Here is an 18,944-nt window from a genome sequence, read left to right on the forward strand (position 1 = left end):
TCTGGTCGGTGTGAATAGATACTTCGCAGCTAGTCCTCGTCTTAAACAGCCATTCGTTTAGCGACTGTTCAGAATTACAACAGCGCTGAAAAAAGGGACTTGGAACGGGGTCCTCCCGTTTATGACCCATCACTACATCCCCAGAGTCACGTCATCAAAATTCAGGCGCTTGGCGACTGGCACGTTATTTGCAACCGCTGCAGAGCCCCGTGCGATGTGCCATTTTGCGACCTTCCCAGCCAATTCTAACAAGCAGAGCACACCAGAGGATGCCAGATTCATTTAATGACTGTGATTCGTTCATTAACAACTTTGGGAAAAGTTGGGTGTGACTCACCTAACCACCCTCTTGCTTAGCCATGGAAATTCTAGGCCCTACTGTGCTCATAAATTGAGGACTATCTGCACTGCCTTTAGAGGTTCATAACTAGCAAACGTTGATACACAATTCAACTGTTTCCTACTGCCCACTTTTTAAAAGATTGGCCCCATTTAAACATATTTTGCATATTGCACAAAGCTTCTCTGATATATGAGTGGAAGCTCGTTAAAGAGAGAACCAGCCTGGAATTAAGGAGACAGTGAGAACAATTAACCAGTGGAACAGCTTGCCTCCAGAAGTTGTGGGTGCTCCATCACTGGAGGTTTTTAGGAAGACATTGGACAGGTATATATGTCCAGGATGATGTAAGGACTCCTGCCTTGGGCAGAGGGTTGGACTAGAAGACCTCCAGGGTTCCTTACAGATATAGATAGATAGAGAGAGAGAGGGAGAGAGAGTGTGTGTGAGTGAGTTTGGCGGGTTGAATCCCGAGTGCCGCGTAGCAGAGTGAGCGCCCGTTACGTGTCTAGTCGTTTCCGACTCTAGGGGCCGGTGCTCATCTCCGTTTCAAAGCCGAAGAGCCAGCGCTTGTCCGAGGACGTCTCCGTGGTCATGTGGCCGGCATGACTAGACGCCAAAGGCGCACGGAACGCTGTTACCTTCCCACCGTAGTGGTCCCTATTTTTCTACTTGCATTTTTATGTGCTTTCGAACTGCTAGGTTGGCAGAAGCTGGGACGAGTAACAGGCACTCACTGCTACGCGGCACTCGGGATTCGACCCGCCAAACTGCTGACCTGATCGACAAGCTCAGCGTCCTAACCCACTGAGCCACCGCGTCCCTCTGGGCAGCTTACAACAAGCTATATAAAATAAAATTTCTGTAGCCCACATTTTTTCACTTAAATAAATGCTTCCCCCCCTCCCGTTGCTACTTCATTCTGCTGCAGAATTACAGTAACTATGGATACCAGAACACGTGGAACTACAATCAGTACTACCAGCAGACCTAAAAATAACTGACCAGAGATGGTTGTGTCTGGGGCCTAGATGGGCAGCTCTGGCTATCTTTGCTCAACTTCTGAACGGAAGCAAATGGCTGACTCTGGTCTCTTTCCCGACGGCGATGGAGAGACTTGTTCCAAGCTTTAGAAAAACCTGACCCTTTTTCTACTAATTTGATTTTATCATCTGCCCCCTACATTTTCAAAACTGGAGAGGACACGTTGCCATCAGGAGATCCTGCGTGAAGAAACAGGAGTTCTTCGTTCCGTGGCTGCGGCCGTGGGAAGTCCAGCAGAGATACTTCTGAAGATGCACAACCACAGGCCGTTGTAACACTCCCATCCACTTCCTGGTTGCAAATGTAGCTTCATTTTGAATCAAGGCCTTGGAAACAGCGTGTTTTTTGTTTTTTTGTAAAAGGGTTCCCTCTGTACATTTTCACTTTTTGCAGCTGTAAATAAACTGGAATCGGTAACGTGTCATCCACTTTTTTTTAAAAAACGCTTCACGAATTTGCGTGTCATCCTTGCGCAGGGGCCATGCTAATCATCTCTGTATCGTTCCAATTTTAGTATATGTGCTGCCGAAGCAAGCACCGTTGTCATCCACTCTTTATTTAGAGCCGACCCTTGTAAGATTGCTTTAAGGTAGTGTTTCTCAACCTTGGCAACTTTTAACATGGGTGGACTTCAGCTCCCAGAATTCCCCTGTCAGCATGCTTTTAAGAGGGGTGGAATTGAACTCCCAGAATTCCCTGGCCAGCATGCTTTAAGAAGGGTGGACCTCAGCTCCCAGAATTCCCTAGCCAGTGCTTTAAGAGGGGTGGACTTCAGCTCACAGAATTCCCTAGCCAGCATGCTTTAAGAGGAGTAGACCTCAGCTCCCAGAATTCCCTAGCCAGAGTGCTTTAAGAGGGGTGGACTGCAGCTCCCAGAATTCCCTGGCCAGCATGCTTTAAGAAGGTTGGACTTCAGCTCCCAGAATTCCCTAGCCAGTGCTTTAAGAGGGGTAGACTTCAGCTCCCAGAATTCCCTAGTCAGAGTGCTTTAAGAGGGGTGGACTTCAGCTCTCAGAATTCCCCAGCCAGCATGATTTAAGAGTTGAAGCTAAACTCCATGCTGGCTGAGGAATTCTGGGAGTTGGTGTCCACCCATCTTCAAAGTTGCCAAACTTGAGGAAAGATCTGATTCAGCAGATTCAAATCACACCGAGACTTGAAGCCAGTCAGCTCTAATTCCTATCTGGACGGCAGACCAAGAAGAAATCCTAGCGGGAAGAAGAGGTAGTCCTCTAATTACAGCAGTTCGTTCAAAGTTACAACAGCAGCGAAAAAAATGACATGACCGTTTTTACAATGATGACCGTTGCAGCACCCCCCCCCTATAGTCATGTGATCAAACATTGGACACTCATGTCCCAGGATAACGTCAACCACTTTGGCGACCTGACAAGCAAAATCAATGGGGAAGCCAGATTCGTTTAAGAACTAGCTTAACAACCGCAACGATTCACTTAACAACTGTCCCAAGAAAGGTCGTAAAAAGGGGGGAAATTCACTTAAGAAATGTCTTGCTTAGCAACAAAAATGTTTGACTGGTGATCGTATGTCGAGGATTACCTCTAGTATCAAAGGACTTTTTACCCTGCCACTTGAAGTGTGTGGGTTTGGGTTATTCCAGGGGTCTGCAACCTTGACAACTTTTAAGACTTGTGGACTTCAGCTCCCAAATTCCTCAGCCAGCTGGCTGAGGAATTCTGGGAGCTGAAGTCCACAAGTCTTAAAAGTTGTCAAGGTTGCAGACCCCTGGGTTAGCCCAAGTTGTCACTGGGATTTGAACTTTACTGCTTCCTTTATGAATACACAAGTGCCGTGACCTAAATTTATACCGATTTATATGTCCCACTGCTTTGATTCTACCCTAGGACCTTTTCAGCTTTCCTTTGCTGATATGTACAGCTAAAAGGATAAAACTGACAGTTTTCTGCTGCATGAATTGTCTGGTGGGGCAACGTAAACCCTTGGAACACAACTCATTTCTCCACTTCCCTTGCCCCATAAGCCAGCGATCCCCAAACTGTGGGTCATGGTCCATTGGGAACCGCCGAAGTGGTGCGTGAGCACGCAAAGCTTCATTTGTGCACGCGTGGGAATTAGGTTGTGTGCGTGAAACCATTCCTCCCCCGGGCCGCCGAAGCTGCCACAGGACCAAGAAAGGTTGGGGACCCCTGCCATAAGCCATCATCACGTTCTTGCAATCGTCGTGCCCCGAGGTACAGCAAATAAAGGTGAGCTAAAAGAGAAATAACTGCGACTTGAGCTTTAAATCCCGTTTTAGTCATAAACAGGCGGCGTTTACCTTACAACCAACCAAATGGACCCGAATTTCCGTTGCTAAGCGAGGCAGTTCAGTCACGTCTGGTTTTACAACCTTTTGGGCTAAGGTGGTTAAGGAAATCACTGCAGTTCAATGGTGGTTAACAGAATGGGGTTTCCTCTATTGCAGGGGTTGTGTGTGTGTGTGTCAAACTCGCAACAGTCATCCGTCACTTTTTTCAGCGCTGTTGTAACTTGGGTCACTAAATGAACTGTTGTAAGTCAAGGACTACTTGTATCTTGTACTTAGCAAACAAGGGATTCTTACTAGGAGCGGCACCACTGGACTAAGCCAGAATTACCCATTGAGTAAGAACAGGTTTCCCAAGTGCATCTTCGCAGGGGGACAAAGCTCGACGCATCTGCTATCCTTTATTTAAAAGCCTCTGTCCATCAACCACGTCTTTAGTTCCTCTTCAAAGTAGCCCTTGACACGGATGCTACAGGTATTTTCGTTGACTTGGGTTGCTGGCGTTTGTCCGGACAATTCCGTGAGGAAACTCTTCACATCATTCTCCAGGGCCTAGAGAAAAAAAAATGTAAATTTACAGGTTACCACATGTATTTAGTTAGTTGATTGCCTGATCTCTAGGCTAGGGCTTTTCAACCTTTTCACCCATTGTTCCACTTTTAGGATATGGCAACATCCGAGTACCACCAGTCGCCTAGCAAGGTGTCAAAAACTTGATGACCAAAAAAAAAAAAAGGAAAAAAAGTGATGAAGTACAGGTAGTCCTCGACTTACAACAGTTTGCTTAGTGACTGTTCAAAGTTACAATGGCACTGAAAAAAGGGCCCCCCAAGCCACAGCCGAGCAAGACCCCTGCCTGCCCACCCGGTGGCGCTCTTCCTCCTGTCCGAGGTTTTCATTGTTGGGAGCATTTCTGTCGAGGATTGGCAGTGGGGGTGGGGTGGGGGTGTTTGGTTTTTATTCCCCCCCCCTCCCGTCTGCTGTGTGGTTGCAGCAGGTTTTGGTCACTTCACATGACCCTGGGACATGGTGACCATCATAAATATGAATCAGTTGCCAAGCATCTGAATGTAAATCACAAGACCCTGGAGATGCTGCCACATTCCAGCTGATCGGCGCTTCTTCTGGGCTCAGAAGCGCCAGGATCAGTGCTGAGCTCCAGCTGGATCCTGGCGCTTCCGCTGAGCCCTGACAGTCCTGCAGCTCCAGCCGTCTCTTGCTCACGCTTATGCACTGCTGCCACCGGTTCAGCTCATTCCTCTCCCCCGCTACCACTTTCCTAGGATGGTTGCGTACCACCTGCCAGGTGCCAATGTACCACAGGTGGTACCTGTACCACTGGTTGAAAAGCCCTGGACTAGGGCACCCAGAAGCCTACCAGTATCCAGTCTAGCTCTGATCTGACAAGCTGTCTCTGGTGAGTGCCAATTAGCACAGAGGCCGGCGCACTCTGAACCAACTGCAGCCTCCAAGCAATCATCCTAGCTGCCAGGTAGGAAAAGGGGTCCCCAACCCCTGAGCCACAGCCCACTACACGGCTGCAGCTTCTTCAGAAGCGGACCATGAGAGCAATGGGCGAGCCTGTGCATGTGCGAAGCTCCACTCGCACAAGTGGCGGGCACACGCGCACGCATGCGAAGCTCCACTCACACGAACGTTCATGTGCCAAGCTCCACTCAAGAAGCCATCTGGGATCAGCCAACAGAGTGCCCATTCAGGACAGACTTGAAGTCCCAAAAGTGCTTTTTTCAAAAGGCAACAGGACTTTCCTACTTTTTGCCTTGGAAACATTTCGCTTCTTCCACATCTGAAAAAGCTTCTTGGATGAGAAGCAAAATATCTCCAAAGAAAAACAAAGAAAAAAATCCAGTTGCCTTTTGAAAAAGCACCTTTGGGACAACCATGAGAATCTCCAGAGAGATCTGAAAGATTAAAATCAGCTCACACTGCCACAGCACTTATGCCAGCTTGGTAGAGAAAACTATAACCTACCCAGATATCACCTTCAATTTTCCTGATAATAGTTATCTTCCTTGTTCCATGATGAGAAGTATCTTTGTACACAGGTACATTGTGCATGCGGGACCGCCGTACAAAGTAGGGAAGATCAGGAGGCAGGTCTGAAAGCATTGGCAACATAAAATAAATATTAACTGTATTGTCTTTTCATACAATAAGTAATTTATAACAAAATCTGGTCGGGGGAGATTTATTTCCCTCTTGCTCAACTCGACCTTCGCTCCTTCCGACGTGATCTAAAAACCTATTTGTTTGAACAAGCCGGCCTGGTCTGATGGGTTTGGGTTTTAATTATTGTTTTAATATAATTTATTTTTACATTTGGGCACTAAGGTTTAATTTGTTTTTAATTTTGTATTTTGGTTATTTTGGTATTTATGGCCCTGTTCACCGCCCTGAGTCCTTTGGGAGAAGGGCGGTATACAAATTAAATTAAATTAAATTAAATAAATAAACTATCAATTTTGCACACGTGCTTAATTTAAGATACATTTATTTATTTATTTATTTATATTTTATTTTTATTTTAATCCCATTTATATCCCGCCCTTCTCCGAGGACTCAGGGCGGCTTACAATTTAAGCACAAACCAATGTGCTTAACGTGAAGTTATAACAAGAGGCATGAGTCAGGGAGAACTGAGTGAAAAGAAGCTGTTTTTTATTTTATAGTGAATGCAGTTACTCTACCAAGAAGGCTTAATTTTGCTCAATTTTCTTTTCAGGGAGGAAACTTACTAGAACAATTTGTCAAATGATGCAGGGGTGTCAAACTGCCGGCCCGCGGGTTGGACGTGTCACCAGGAAATCACGCTCACCCCATCGCCGGCAATGGCAAATACATTGCATGAAATCACGTGACGTCGCAAGTTTGACATGTCTGTTATACATTAAGGAAATCAAATCTGGAAGTGTTTTGCCCCATTTTACCTTGTGGTGCTCTCCATCCAGAAGGTGTAGGATACTGGTCGTGTTTGGGAGGTACAGGCACCGTGGTAGGTGGTATCAACCTCTCCACAAATTTATATTCCTCAGTAGACTCAACAATCCCGGGGTACTTCAGGTCTGCAGAATTGGACTTACCCGAAACATGTCTCTGAAACAGAAGGATGAGATAGCAGTGAGCTAATTTTCCCTACAAAGTTCATTTGTAATTAGGTAAAGGTAAAGGTTCCCCCACACATGTGTGCTAGTCTTTTCTGACTCCAGGGGCCGGTGCTCATCTCCATTTCAAAGCCAAAAAGCCAGCGCTTGTCCATGGTCACGTGGCCGGCATGACTAGATGCCAAAGGTGCACGGAACGCTGTTACCTTCCCACCGGAGTGGTCCCTATTTTTCTACTTGCATTTTTACGTGCTTTCGAACTGCTAGGTTGGCAGAAGCTGGGACGAGTAACAGGCGCTCACTGCTACGCGGCACTCGGGATTCGACCTGCCAAACTGCTGACCTTCTGATCGACAAGCTCAGCATCCTAACCCACTGAGCCACCACGTCCCTTTCCATTTGTAATTACTGCATTCAATTTAATAAAAGTTGAGGGAGTAAACTGTTTTTCCTGTTAGCCTGGAGCCCACATGACTGGAATGCTAGGAGGAAAGGATTCAAGAGTTCCAAGAAAGCAGCAAGGCAGCTGAACATGATGGAAGTGAAAGTCTAACGTCAAGCAGGAAAGGGATGGGAGATGCATGTGAGCAGAAGACATAAACAGAAAGGCTAGATAACATTTAGAATCTAACTTTAATCAACTGCCCCATCCCATAAATAACATTCTTAACAAGCGCAGAGACAAAAAAATGAAGAAGACATTTTTGTATTTTGGATTTGGGGAGAACGTTATGGGCAAAATGCAGGGATTAAAGAATCACCCATTGAAAGACGACTAGTTTGGTGGCATGGTTAAGGTGATGGCTTAGAAACCAGGAGACGAGCGAATTCTAGTCCCACCAACAAAGGCAAATATACACATCCCAGGACTATGTTGCAGGATCCAATCTGGGTCAGTCACCAAGACCAAAGGTCTAGTCTTCTCTCTAGCAGAGTGTGTGCTATTCTCTGTGTGGTATTTATATGGTGCCTGTTGTACGTGGGTTTTTAGATGTTGATTGGGACCTGTGGATGGATGGATGGCTTTTAAGTCATTAGCTGTCCTTTGCTTGAGCTACCCTCGCCATAGGCTGGTAGTAAATCAGCACTCCTGTTCACAGTCTAATTCTAGTCCCACCTTAGAATAGAATAGAGCTGGAAGGGACCTTGGAGGTCTTCTAGTCCCAGCCCCCTCCTCAAGCAGAAGAACCTATACTACTGCAGTTCACCTTTGGGCCAATCACCAGCAGGCAGCGAGTTTTAGTCCTGCCTTAGGCACAAAAGCCACCTGCATGACTTTGGGCCAATCACCAGCAGGCAGTGAGTTCTAGTCCTGTTCTAAGCATACAAGCAGGCTGGGTAACTTTTGAGATTTCTAGTGCCGTCCTAACCATGAAAGCTAGCTGAGGGACTTTGGGCCAGTCTCTCTCTTTCTGTCAGCCCAACTCACCTCACAGGGTTGTTGTTGTTGTGGGGAAAACAGGAAGAGGAAAGGCGGGATAACAATCACTGTGTGTTGGGGGGAGAGAGCACGGGGGGGGGGAGGCTCAGCTAATCTCAATGTACACATTTTGTACTTTGACAATAAAGGTTTATTATTAACAAATAAAAGCGGGAAACCTCCCCTTAAGAGACTCGGCCAGTTGCATAGATCTGGCGGGATAATCAACCTGCAATGCTTCTGCCTGTCGTACCAAGAGAAGAACCAGCTTCCAAGCCGGGGTACCATATCTGGGCTGCAGAAAGCCGGACGGCCACTACAGGGCAGCCAAAACCCGCTCCATTTGCCTCGGTGATGCTACAGACCCCTCAAAATGGTTGTGCCAACCGCGCCAGACCAGCCCGAAATGCTCCCCTCGGAGCCCACAGACACCCCTCCGCCTCTGCCCCTACCAGCAAGGCCGCCTGCCAGGGCCGTCCCGGCCGCCCGACCGCTCGCAGGACCAGCAGCGTCTTTCTCAGCCCGACGCCGGCTAAAGCGGAGGGGAAGGCCGCCATCTTGGCTCGGCGGCGCGCCCGGATGACGTCAGGGCGACCCCCGTGGGTGACGTCAGGCGCCGGCCGCGCAGGGGGCGGGGAGAAAGCGCGAAAAAGGGCAGCTTAGCGGCGCCTTCCGCAGTGCGCCTGCGCCTCCCGTGGCCCCGCCCCTTCCGCCAGTCTTTCCTTTTCCCTCCTCGGCGTGAGGCGGCGGTTTCTCTTCTTCTCTCCGGCCTCCATCTTGGCTCGGCGTGAGGCGGGTGAGGGGCGCGAACTTTTTTTCCTGCTACGGGCTCGGCGGCCTCCTTTCTTTGGAGGGGCGGGGGCCGAGATCCACCTCCTCTCCCTTTCGAGGCCTTGAACTCCCATCATCCGCGGCCAGGTCCTCCCTAACGAAGGGTCTTCAGCCTGCTCTGGTGCTACCCATCATCCCCGGCCCATCTGCTCTCCCGGCCCCTCGAGTCCTTTGCGCATCCCCGACTCTCTGCCTTCTCCCCGCCGCTCCCCAGGGGCTTTGGACTACCACCCCCATGCTCCCCAGCCTCGGCGCCCATTGGGTTCAGAGCAGCGGGCGAAAGAAACTGGGCCTTGAAAGGCTATGGCGGGTGGGGGTGGGGGAGGAGGAGGAGGAAGAGGCAAGAATGAAAGCTCAGCTATTTAAATGGGGGGTGGGGGTGGTCCTGAAACTGAAGTTGGAGGACCATAGGAAGGAAAATAGGAAGGAAAAATAGGAAAGAAAATAGGAAGGAAAATAGGACCGAGACAAGGGATTTGATGGAAAAGATGGGTAAGGAAGGAAGAAACTGGGATTGTGCTGGATGAGGGGGGGGCGGGGGCCTCAGATCAGCCCCTTTGCTGGCTGTGTTGCTCAACCTTGGCATCTTTAACATGGGTGGACTTCAACTCCCAGAATTCCCCAGCCAGCAGGATTTAAGACAGGCGTGTCAAACTTGTGACGTAGCGCAACTTTCCCCCCCCCCCCATTGCCGGCAATGGGGTGGGCGTAGGTTTTTTTTAGTATGATGCAATCCGACCTACGCGCACCTGAGAGGAGTTGAAGCTAAACTCCATGCCGGCTGGGGAATTGTGGGAGTTGAAGTCCACCCATCTTCAAAGTTCATTTCGCCGGGACCTAAAAACCTGGCTCTTTGAGCTATCTGGTCTGCACTGAGGGTTTTAATGTTTCTAAATTGTGATTTAATTTTTGTGGCTAGACTTAATTTAATTTATTTTTATTTTATATTGGATTGTTTTTAAATTTTGCCTTGTAAACCACCCTGAGTCCTTTGGGAACATATAAATCAAATAAATAAAGTTGCCAAACTTGAGGAAAGATCTGATTTCAGCAGATTCACCGAGAGACTGGAGCCAGTCAGCTCTAATTCCTATCTGGACGGCAGACCAGGAAGAAATCCTAGAGGGAAGAACAGGTAGTCCTCTACTTACAACAGTTCGTTCAAAGTTACAACAGCACCCAAAAAAGTGACATGACGATGTCACGTGGCCGCAACATGGGTGGGCTTTGAACTCCCAGAATTCCCTGGGAATTCTGGGAGTTGAAGTCCACCCATCTTCAAAGAAAAGATCTGTTTCAGCAGGTATTAATAGTCAACCACACCTAGGCTTGGAGCCGGCCACCACTAATTCCTATCTGAAGGGGAGAAGAAATCCTAAAAGGAAGTATCAGGTAATCCTCTACTTACAACAGTTCTTTCACCCATCTTAAAATCGCCAAGACTGAGAAACGCAGCAGTAGAGGTAGTCCTCGATTTATGACCACAGTTGAGCCCAACGTTTCTGTTTCTAAGCAAGAGAGTTAAGTCAACTTTGCTCCATTTTACGACCTTTCTTGCCACAGTTAAGTGAATCGCTGCTGTTGTTAAGTGAATCAGGTGGTCTTTTAAGTGAATGGCTTCCCCCATTGACTTTGCTTGTGAAAAGGTCACAAAAGGGGATCGCATGACCCTGGGACGCTGCAACCGTCATAAATGTGAGCCAGTTGCCAAGCATCTTGAGTTTTGATGACATGACCAAGGGGATGCTGCAACGGTGTGAAAAATGGTCATAAGTCACTTCTTTCAGTGCTGTTGTAACTTCAAGCAATCGGGAAATGAACTTTTGTAAGTCGAGGATTACCTGTATGCAAGAAAACCAATCTAACCATCTTAGATGGCTGGCTGACCTTCCTGTGCTTAAAAACATCCAACAGTGAAAAAACCACAACTTCCAGGGATGCTCTGCTCCGCTGCTCGACGGATCTTATTCAGGGAAATATTTCATTGCAAAGAAACCTTTTAATATTGCGTTCTTTTAATTATAATTTTGTATTTTTACTGGTATAGTTGTATCGCTTTTAAGCTGCCCAGACTACCTTGAGGTGAGATGGGCAGCAAACAAATTTAATAAATAGTAAATAAAAATTAAGTCTAGGCCGCTCCAACTTATACCTTCTATTTTTGGTTTGTGTGACCGTACAAAATAATGGCTCATTATATTTATCAGTCAAACTGGTATAGGGCCAGTTGTCAAAGGCAACCTTATATATTCTCTCCATCCTTTTTAAGTTCTTGACCACTGATAGCGCCTTGGTGGAGCAGTGGGCTAATGCCTCCTTAAGTAACACCAGCTGCCTGCAATTAGTGCAGGTTCGCGTCCCACCAGGCTCAAGGTTGACTCAGCCTTCCATCCTTCCGAGGTAGGTAAAATGAGGACCCAGATTGTTGGGGGCAATTAAGCTGACTTTGTAATAATGCCGCTTGGGGGGGGGTGTGTGTGAAAGCCCTAATAAGCAGGCATATACATAGAATGAAGGCTACTGCTAAGCTTGTAAGCCGCCCTGAGTCTTCGGAGAAGGGCGGGATATAAATGGAATTAAAATAAAAAATAAAAAAATAAAAATACTATCAAGATGGAAAACCTAAGATAACATTTTGTTGCCTGGAAGGATGGGGTGGATTGAAAGAGACTCACAGCTCTCTCTTTTTTTAAACATCCTCTTTATTTTACTCACTGCTTTGTCTAAAAACAGCAAGAGGTGGAAGAGGCCAGTTTATTGGACTCTGCCATTATTAGGATGCTAAATTTTGGGGTGGTGGATTGCTGATCTTAATTGCTGCTTTGCTTTCTCATCTCTGCAGGTGAAACCATGCAGCTTTTCGTTCGTGCTCAGAATTTGCACACCCTTGAGGTGTCTGGACATGAAACAGTTGCTCATCTTAAGGTAAAGAATGATTGTTGTCGTTGTTTCATTCTGATGAATATTGTTACTGAAACTGGCATTTGTTTCTCCCAAATAAATCTTCCTTCAGACTGGGGCAAATGCTGAAATCTTTCAAAGATTGAGGCTTGCTTTTTCCTCTTTCTAAATCAATTTGGAGTAGTAAATTGTTGTTCGATTAATACCTGATTGTAATGAGTTTTCTGTTTGAAAACTTGGCCAAGAAGGAGCAATGTATGAGTCTGATCCTGGGGGATGTTGTGTTTGTAAGGCATTTCCTAAATATTGTCCTCCGCCAAGATTTTAAACTTCCTTAAAATGTCCAAGGACTGTTGGAAATTCCTTTCCTCTCCTCTGTTCACTGAGGAGCTGTAAACTGTCTTTTCATCATCTTTATTACCTTTTATTCAAGAGCTGTTGTGGATATTGGAAAAATTCCACAGCTGGCTGTGGAATTCTGGGAGTTGAAGTCCACAAGTCTTAAAAGTTGCCACTGTTGGCAAACCCTGCCTCAAAGGCATGTGCTGCCTTAGTGAGCGAAGTGTCAATTATTCATGCTCCCACTTTTGTTTCTTCCCCGTTTAGTCTCGCATCGAATCCCTGGAGGGCATCGCCCTTGAGGATCAAGTGATTCTTCTTGGCGGGATCCCCTTGGAAAATGATTGTGTCATTGGTCAGTGCGACATCGGTGACCTCACAACTCTGGAGGTTACTGCACGCATGCTCGGTGGTAAGTATGAAAGAGAGAAGAACTGGGTGGAAGCCTGTTCGAAGAGCTATGAAACTTCCAGAGCTACTCTATACAAAAAACAAATACCCACACTAGTGTACACAGAAAAAGAATAAATTGTGGTTCTTATTTTACAAATTTCTCGCGTTGGTAGAAGAACCAACACCGTAAATTACTCTCTATCCAGTTAACTCAATTTTCTGAGTTTTGATGACACACAAAACAATGAAGTAACCACCTAAAATTCATAAGAGCACATAAGGCTAAGATGTGATTGGCTCATTTGCGATTCAGTGTATAAGACTATAAAAATAGACTGTTTAATTGAGCTTCATTCCTGATAACTTCATGAGTATCCTATACGGGGGCTTTTGGCAACAATACAGAAATGATTTGTCACTGCCTGATTTCGGGTTATTTTTTGGGGTGGGTGGGGGGGGCCTTCCCAGTCTCTTCCAACCACAGGGATTTCCTGGTGGCCTCCTGTCCAAATACCAACATTGTTTCCAAGCCCAGATCTCCCAGGTTAAGTTCAAAGTGCTAAATTCAAACTGGGATTAAAAGTCCTGTCCCTACATTCCCTTCTGCTATGCCACAGAGGTAATACAGGCAGTCCTTGACTCGTGACCACAATTGATCACAAACTTTGTTGTTAAGCAAGGCGGTTAAGTGAGTTTTGTCCAGTTTTAGGACTCTTTTTTTTGCCACAACAATAGTTCACTTAATGACCGAATTACAGCGGCACTGAAAAAAGTGATTTATGACCGTTTTTCACACTTGAGCATCGCAATATCCCCATGCTCACGTGATCCAAATTCAGACATTTGACAACTGACTCATATTTATGACAGTTGCAGCGGGACAGGGTCACGTGATTTCCCCCTTTGCCCCCACCTGTCAAGCAAAGTCAGTGGGGAAGCCGGATTCATTTCACAACCGTGTTGCTAACGTCACAACTGCAGTGATTCGCTTAACATCTGTGGCAAGAAAGGTAGTTAAATAGGGCAAAATTCTCTTTAACAAATGTCTCACTTAGCAACAGAGCTGTGGTTGCAAGCCAAGGACTGCCTGGACATTAACTTCATGGTCCCTTGTGACCGATTGATAAAGCCACTTCCTTTGTCATCAGGTGTGTCGGGCTTTGTTTTCTGTTCCCTGTTAAAAACAGCCGCCTCTGTTCTGCTTTTCTCTCTAGGGAAGGTCCACGGTTCCCTGGCTCGTGCTGGCAAAGTGAGGGGCCAGACCCCAAAGGTAGGCAGTTCAGGATGACCCACGGTTGTGTTTGTGAGGGTGGGGTATTTGGGCATCCTTCAGCCTGCTGCTTGTGGACCCCAAGGATAACCAAGAGTGCCTGAATTGCTGGCCGCTCATTTCAATTGCTGGTAGAGACCCTTTGCCTAGAAAAGAAATTAGAACCTAGAAGATAGAATCCTAGGGCTGGGAGGGACCTCGGAGGTCTTCTAGTCCAACCCGCTTGCTCAAGGCTGGAGACCTTAGGCCAGGGGTAGGCAACCTTGGCTCTTTTATGACTCGTGGACTTCAACTCCCAGAGTTCCTGAGCCAGCACGGCTCAGCTTGGAAACCTCTCCCTTTCCCCTCAAGCATGGCTGGCTCAGGAATTCTGGGAGTTGAAGTCCACCAGTCATAAAAGACCCAAGGTTGCCTAAGGTAAAGGTTCCCCTGCACATGCGTGCTAGTCGTTTCCGACTCTAGGGGCCGGTGCTCATCTCCGTTTCAAAGCCGAAGAGCCAGCGCTTGTCCGAGGACGTCTCCGTGGTCATGTGGCCGGCATGACTAGACGCCAAAGGCGCACGGAACGCTGTTACCTTCCCACCGTAGTGGTCCCTATTTTTCTACTTGCATTTTTACGTGCTTTCGAACTGCTAGGTTGGCAGAAGCTGGGACGAGTAACAGGCGCTCACTCTGTTACGCGGCACTCGGGATTCGACCCGCCAAACTGCTGACCTTCTGATCAACAAGCTCAGCATCCTAACCCACTGAGCCACCGCGTCCCTTGAGTAAAATAGGTTGCCTACCTCTGCCTTTTAGACCATCCCATTCTTTTTTCCCTGCTAAGTGGACGTGGAGGCTCGGTGGGCTAGGACGCTGAGCTTGTCGATCAGGTCGGCAGTTTGGTGGGTCGAATCCCGAGTGCCGCGTAGCAGAGTGAGCGCCTGTTACTCGTCCCAGCTTTTGCCAATCTAGCAGTTCAAAAGCACGTAAAAATGCAAGTAGAAAAACAGGGACCACTACGGTGGGAAGGTAACAGCAAGAGCCTTGTTGGAGCAGTGGGCTAATGCCTCCTTAAGTAACACCAGCTGCCTGCCATTAGTGCAGGTTCGAGTCCCACCAGGCTCAAGGTTGACTCAGCCTTCCATCCTTCCCAGGTAGCTAAAATGAGGACCCAGATTGTTAGGGGCAATAAGCTGACTTTGTAAAAATGCCGCTTGGGGGGCGGCGAAAGCCCTAATAAGCAGGCATATACATAGAATGAAGGCTATTGCTATTGATTTGTGCTTAAATTGTAAGCCGCCCTGAGTTTTCGGAGAAGTGTGGGATATAAATGGGATTAAAATATAAATAAATAAATAAATAAATAAATCTAATCACACTTGGCCCAATACAATATTCTAACCTAGTGTATATTTATCCCGAGAGAATATTCTGTTCCTCACATTCCTGCTGGACACAACTCCCGTTAGAAAACGCCTAAGTAACGTTGAGGTAGTCAAAAATGGTTCAGTGCCTGGGAGGGTGGGAAATGATACCTTTTCGCATGTGCATGCATTTTTATTTTTTTTTGCCTTTCTGCCTGTTGCTTTCATCTCTTCCCCCAAATATGAGCTGGGGTGTTGTTTTGTGTGTGTGTGTGTGTTTTTTTTTTTGCAGGGTGACTTAAGGAAAGGGCTTGCCTCCGCTCAACATCATAGAGCTGAAATGAATTCTGTGAGAAGGCTGGCGAGATCTTTGACTAACGCCTGCTTAAATGTTTTTTTTTTCCAGGTTGCTAAGCAAGAAAAGAAAAAAAAGAAAACGGGCCGGGCGAAAAGACGCATGCAGTACAATCGCCGGTTTGTCAACGTCGTGCCCGGTTTTGGTAAAAAGAAGGGGCCCAATGCCAACTCCTAAAGAGCGCCCTGTCCTATAATAAATCATATATTTGCCTGGACCATTTCCCGGCGGTTGCTACTTTTCTTGTTTGGGGCACACGGGCGCGCAAGTCAACCTTTTGCGATCGTTGGCAAAAGAGAGAGGAATGCTTCAGGGGTGTCAAACTCAATTTCATGGAGGGCCGCATCAGCATTGCTGTTGCCCTCAGGGGACCAGGTGGGTATGGCCTGGGTGGGCATGGCCTACTGGGTGGGCGTGGCTAGAGTGCGTATGGCCTACTGGGTGGGCATGGCCAGCTCTACATCGTTGGCATCAAGGGTGCCTATGGGGGCCTGGGCAGGATTGGGACAGATCTGAGGGTCTCTGGCAGAAGGAGGGTCTCTGGGCCAGGGCCAAGGCAGTGGGGGCCGTTCCCTCACTCTTTCCAGGATGGCTTCGCAGGCCGCATGAAACCACTTCACGGGCCGGATCCGGCCCCCGGGCCTTGTGTTTGACATGTCTGCTTTATATGTATTGTCATTTCACAGGGCTGAACAAAGAATTATTTTGGACATATCAGTGTTTTCCCAAAGATGTTTTTTTTTTTTTACGAGGCAACTGGCCTTTCTTGTTTTTCTTGGAAGACGTTTCGCTTCTCATCCAAGAAGCTTCTTCGGCTCCGACCGGACGGTGGAGGAATGGAAGGATTTATATTCCTTGCAGCCGAAGAAGCTTCTTGGGTGAGAAGAGAAACCTCTTCAAAGAAAACAAAAGTCCAGTTGCCTCATGAAAGAGCACCTTTGGGACAACCATCACCTGGATGGCTGAGAATCTCCAGACCTACCAGTGTTTCTTAACCGCGACAACGTCAACTCCCAGAATTCCTCAGGCAGCCGTTAAAAAAAAACACCGTTATACGGGTAGTTCTGAATTTATGACCACAAACTTGAGGCAGAAAATTTAACTTGCTAAGCGAAACAGATGTTAAGTGACTTTAGTATGACACGGTCGTTAAGTGAATCAGGCTCCCCCATTGACTTTGCTGGTCAGAAGCTCGCAAAAGAGGATCGCGTGACCCTGGGACACGGCAACCGTCATAAATGTGAATCGGTTGCCAAGCGACTGAATTTTGATCACGTGACCAAGGGGCTGGTGCAAAGTGTGAAAAATGGCGCTAAGTCGCTTTTCCCAGTGCGGAAAAAAGTTCGACCGGTCACTAAGCAAGTGGTTGTAAGTCAAGGACTGCCTGCGTAAAGAAATCGAGTGGGTTGAGGACCACCTTTTCATGGGATCCAGATGGGCTTTCACATTGAGGAGAGCCAAGTCCACATAAGGAGTTAAGAATTTGATGCGAGAAGCCAATAAGTATCTCACAGAAATAAAACGGTCTCAGAATTTTGTTCTTCCTAGTTTGGTTTATTGTTTTTATTCTGTCTTTTAAGTGCTGGCCATCCAGAGTAACACACAGCTAGTCCTCAACGTATGACTACAATGGCGCCCAAGATTTCTGTTGCTAAGCAAGAGAGTTCTTGTGTGAATTTTGCCCCATTTTACCACCCTTTTTTTGCCACAGTTCTTAAGTGAATCACTACGGTTGTTAGTAACATTATTATTATTATTAATTCGGTTTATATACCGCCCTACTCCCGAAGGACTCAGGGCGGCTTACAAGGCAAAATTTAAAAACTACAATATAAAATTAAAATTAAATTAAGTCTAGCCCCCAAAAATTAAAATCACAATTTAAAAACATTAAAACCCCTCAGTCCAGACCAGATAGCTCAAAGAGCCAGGTTTTTAGGTGCCGGCGAAATGAACGAAGGTCGGGGGGCAGTCCGGAGTTCCGTTGGCAGTTGATTCCATAAGGCAGGCGTGCCCACAGAGAACGCCCTCCCCCTGGGGATCGCCCGTCGGCAATCCTTGACCGGCGGTACCGGATTCTCCATTGACTGCTTGTGAAGAAGGTTGCAAAATTGCACACGACCCCGGCACACTGCAACCGTCATAAATAGGTGCCAATTGCAAGCATCTGAATTTTAACCACGGGACGCACCCATGCTGTAACAGTCGTAAGTGTGGAAAACGGTCATAAGTCACTTTTCAGTGCTTCTGTGACTTGAGTAAAGGTAAAGGTTCCCCCGCACATGCGTGCTAGTCGTTTCCGACTCTAGGGGCCGGTGCTCATCTCCATTTCAAAGCCAAAGAGCCAGCGCTTGTCCGAGGACGTCTCCGTGGTCATGTGGCCGGCATGACTAGACGCCAAAGGCGCACAGAACGCTGTTACCTTCCCACCGGAGTGGTCCCTATTTTTCTACTTGCATTTTTACGTGCTTTCGAACTGCTAGGTTGGCAGAAGCTGGGACGAGTAACAGGCGCTCACTCTGTTACGCAGCACTCGGGATTCGACCCACCAAACTGCCGACCTTCCGATCGACAAGCTCAGCGTCCTAACCCACTGAGCCACCGCGTCCCTTATTCTGTGACTTGAACCGGTCACTAAATGAAGGGTTGAAAGTCCAAGGATTACCTGTAAGAACACGACCAGGCGCTCTCCTGCTAACGGTCTGGAGCTGTTTTGTCAAAAGCTGCTGGCACCTTTTTGCACTTTTGCAGCTTAGCGCAAAACCCAATTAAGCAGATCCAGCCCTATTGTAGAAGGCTATGTGGACTTCAACTCCCAGAATTCTTTTCTTCGAAAACCCATGTGGGGGGGGGGGGAAGGAAAGTCATTTCCCGAAGACTTTTTTGTTTCCTGCTTCCTTGTAACCTGGTTGACGCACACAGATATGTTTACTTGGGACTTGAGTGAAATCCCAAGTGCGGCGGTGTCTCAGGCTTAGCAACTTCGTAAGATGTGGGGACTTCAACGCCCAGAATTCCCCAGCCAGCATGGTTGGCTGGGGGATTCTGGGAATTGAAGCCCAAACGTCTTAAACCAGGGGTCTTCAAACTTGACCCTTTTATGACTTGTGGACTTCAACTCCCAGAATTCCTCAATTCTGGGAGTTGAAGTCCACAAGTCATAAAAGGGCCAAGTTTGAAGACCCCTGTCTTAAACCATGCTGGCTGGGGAACTAAGGTCATTTTCCCGGGAACGGTCTGCTACATGCTCCCCACTAGGGCCCGGTGCATGACGGTCAATGTAGTTTTTCTTCAGC

At 47.3% G+C, this 18,944-nt stretch overlaps 3 protein-coding genes across 8 annotated transcripts in view; 2 read left to right on the forward strand and 1 right to left on the reverse strand.

Annotated features, from left to right (window-relative positions):
- Window positions 1-6,575, forward strand: part of LOC308675273 (pre-mRNA-processing factor 39-like) — a 30,574-nt gene extending 23,999 nt beyond the window's left edge. For 2 of the 5 annotated variants that reach the window (XM_081340420.1, XM_081340421.1), the window contains exon 14: window positions 1,272-1,808. In XM_081340420.1, the coding sequence (XP_081196546.1) occupies window positions 1,272-1,334 (63 nt within the window). In that variant the 3' untranslated portion in view covers window positions 1,335-1,808. The other 3 variants (XM_081340424.1, XM_081340422.1, XM_081340423.1) reach the window with 3 other exon arrangements.
- On the reverse strand, window positions 4,054-8,781 carry MRPL49 (mitochondrial ribosomal protein L49). Its single transcript, XM_081340426.1, has 4 exons — window positions 8,666-8,781; window positions 6,620-6,785; window positions 5,664-5,791; window positions 4,054-4,223 (listed from the first exon to the last, which is right to left on the reverse strand). Exons 1-4 carry the CDS (start codon window positions 8,768-8,770, stop codon window positions 4,077-4,079), a joined length of 546 nt encoding a protein of 181 aa, XP_081196552.1. The 5' UTR covers window positions 8,771-8,781; the 3' UTR covers window positions 4,054-4,076.
- Window positions 8,782-8,920: 139 nt separating this feature from the next.
- FAU (FAU ubiquitin like and ribosomal protein S30 fusion) lies at window positions 8,921-15,870 on the forward strand. 2 transcript variants are annotated; one of them, XM_081340488.1, is made up of 5 exons: window positions 8,921-9,009; window positions 11,887-11,969; window positions 12,552-12,696; window positions 13,892-13,947; window positions 15,700-15,870. In XM_081340488.1, exons 2-5 carry the CDS (start codon window positions 11,895-11,897, stop codon window positions 15,823-15,825), a joined length of 402 nt encoding a protein of 133 aa, XP_081196614.1. In that variant the 5' UTR covers window positions 8,921-9,009; window positions 11,887-11,894; the 3' UTR covers window positions 15,826-15,870. The 2 variants fall into 2 exon arrangements, with proteins under 2 accessions (XP_081196614.1, XP_081196615.1); XM_081340489.1 differs by lacking the exon at window positions 8,921-9,009 and adding an exon at window positions 10,091-10,179.
- The last annotated feature ends 3,074 nt before the right edge of the window (window positions 15,871-18,944 follow it).

The sequence above is a fragment of the Vipera berus genome, assembly GCF_964194415.1.
Source record: "Vipera berus genome assembly, chromosome: 16".
NCBI classification, from domain to species: domain Eukaryota; kingdom Metazoa; phylum Chordata; class Lepidosauria; order Squamata; family Viperidae; genus Vipera; species Vipera berus.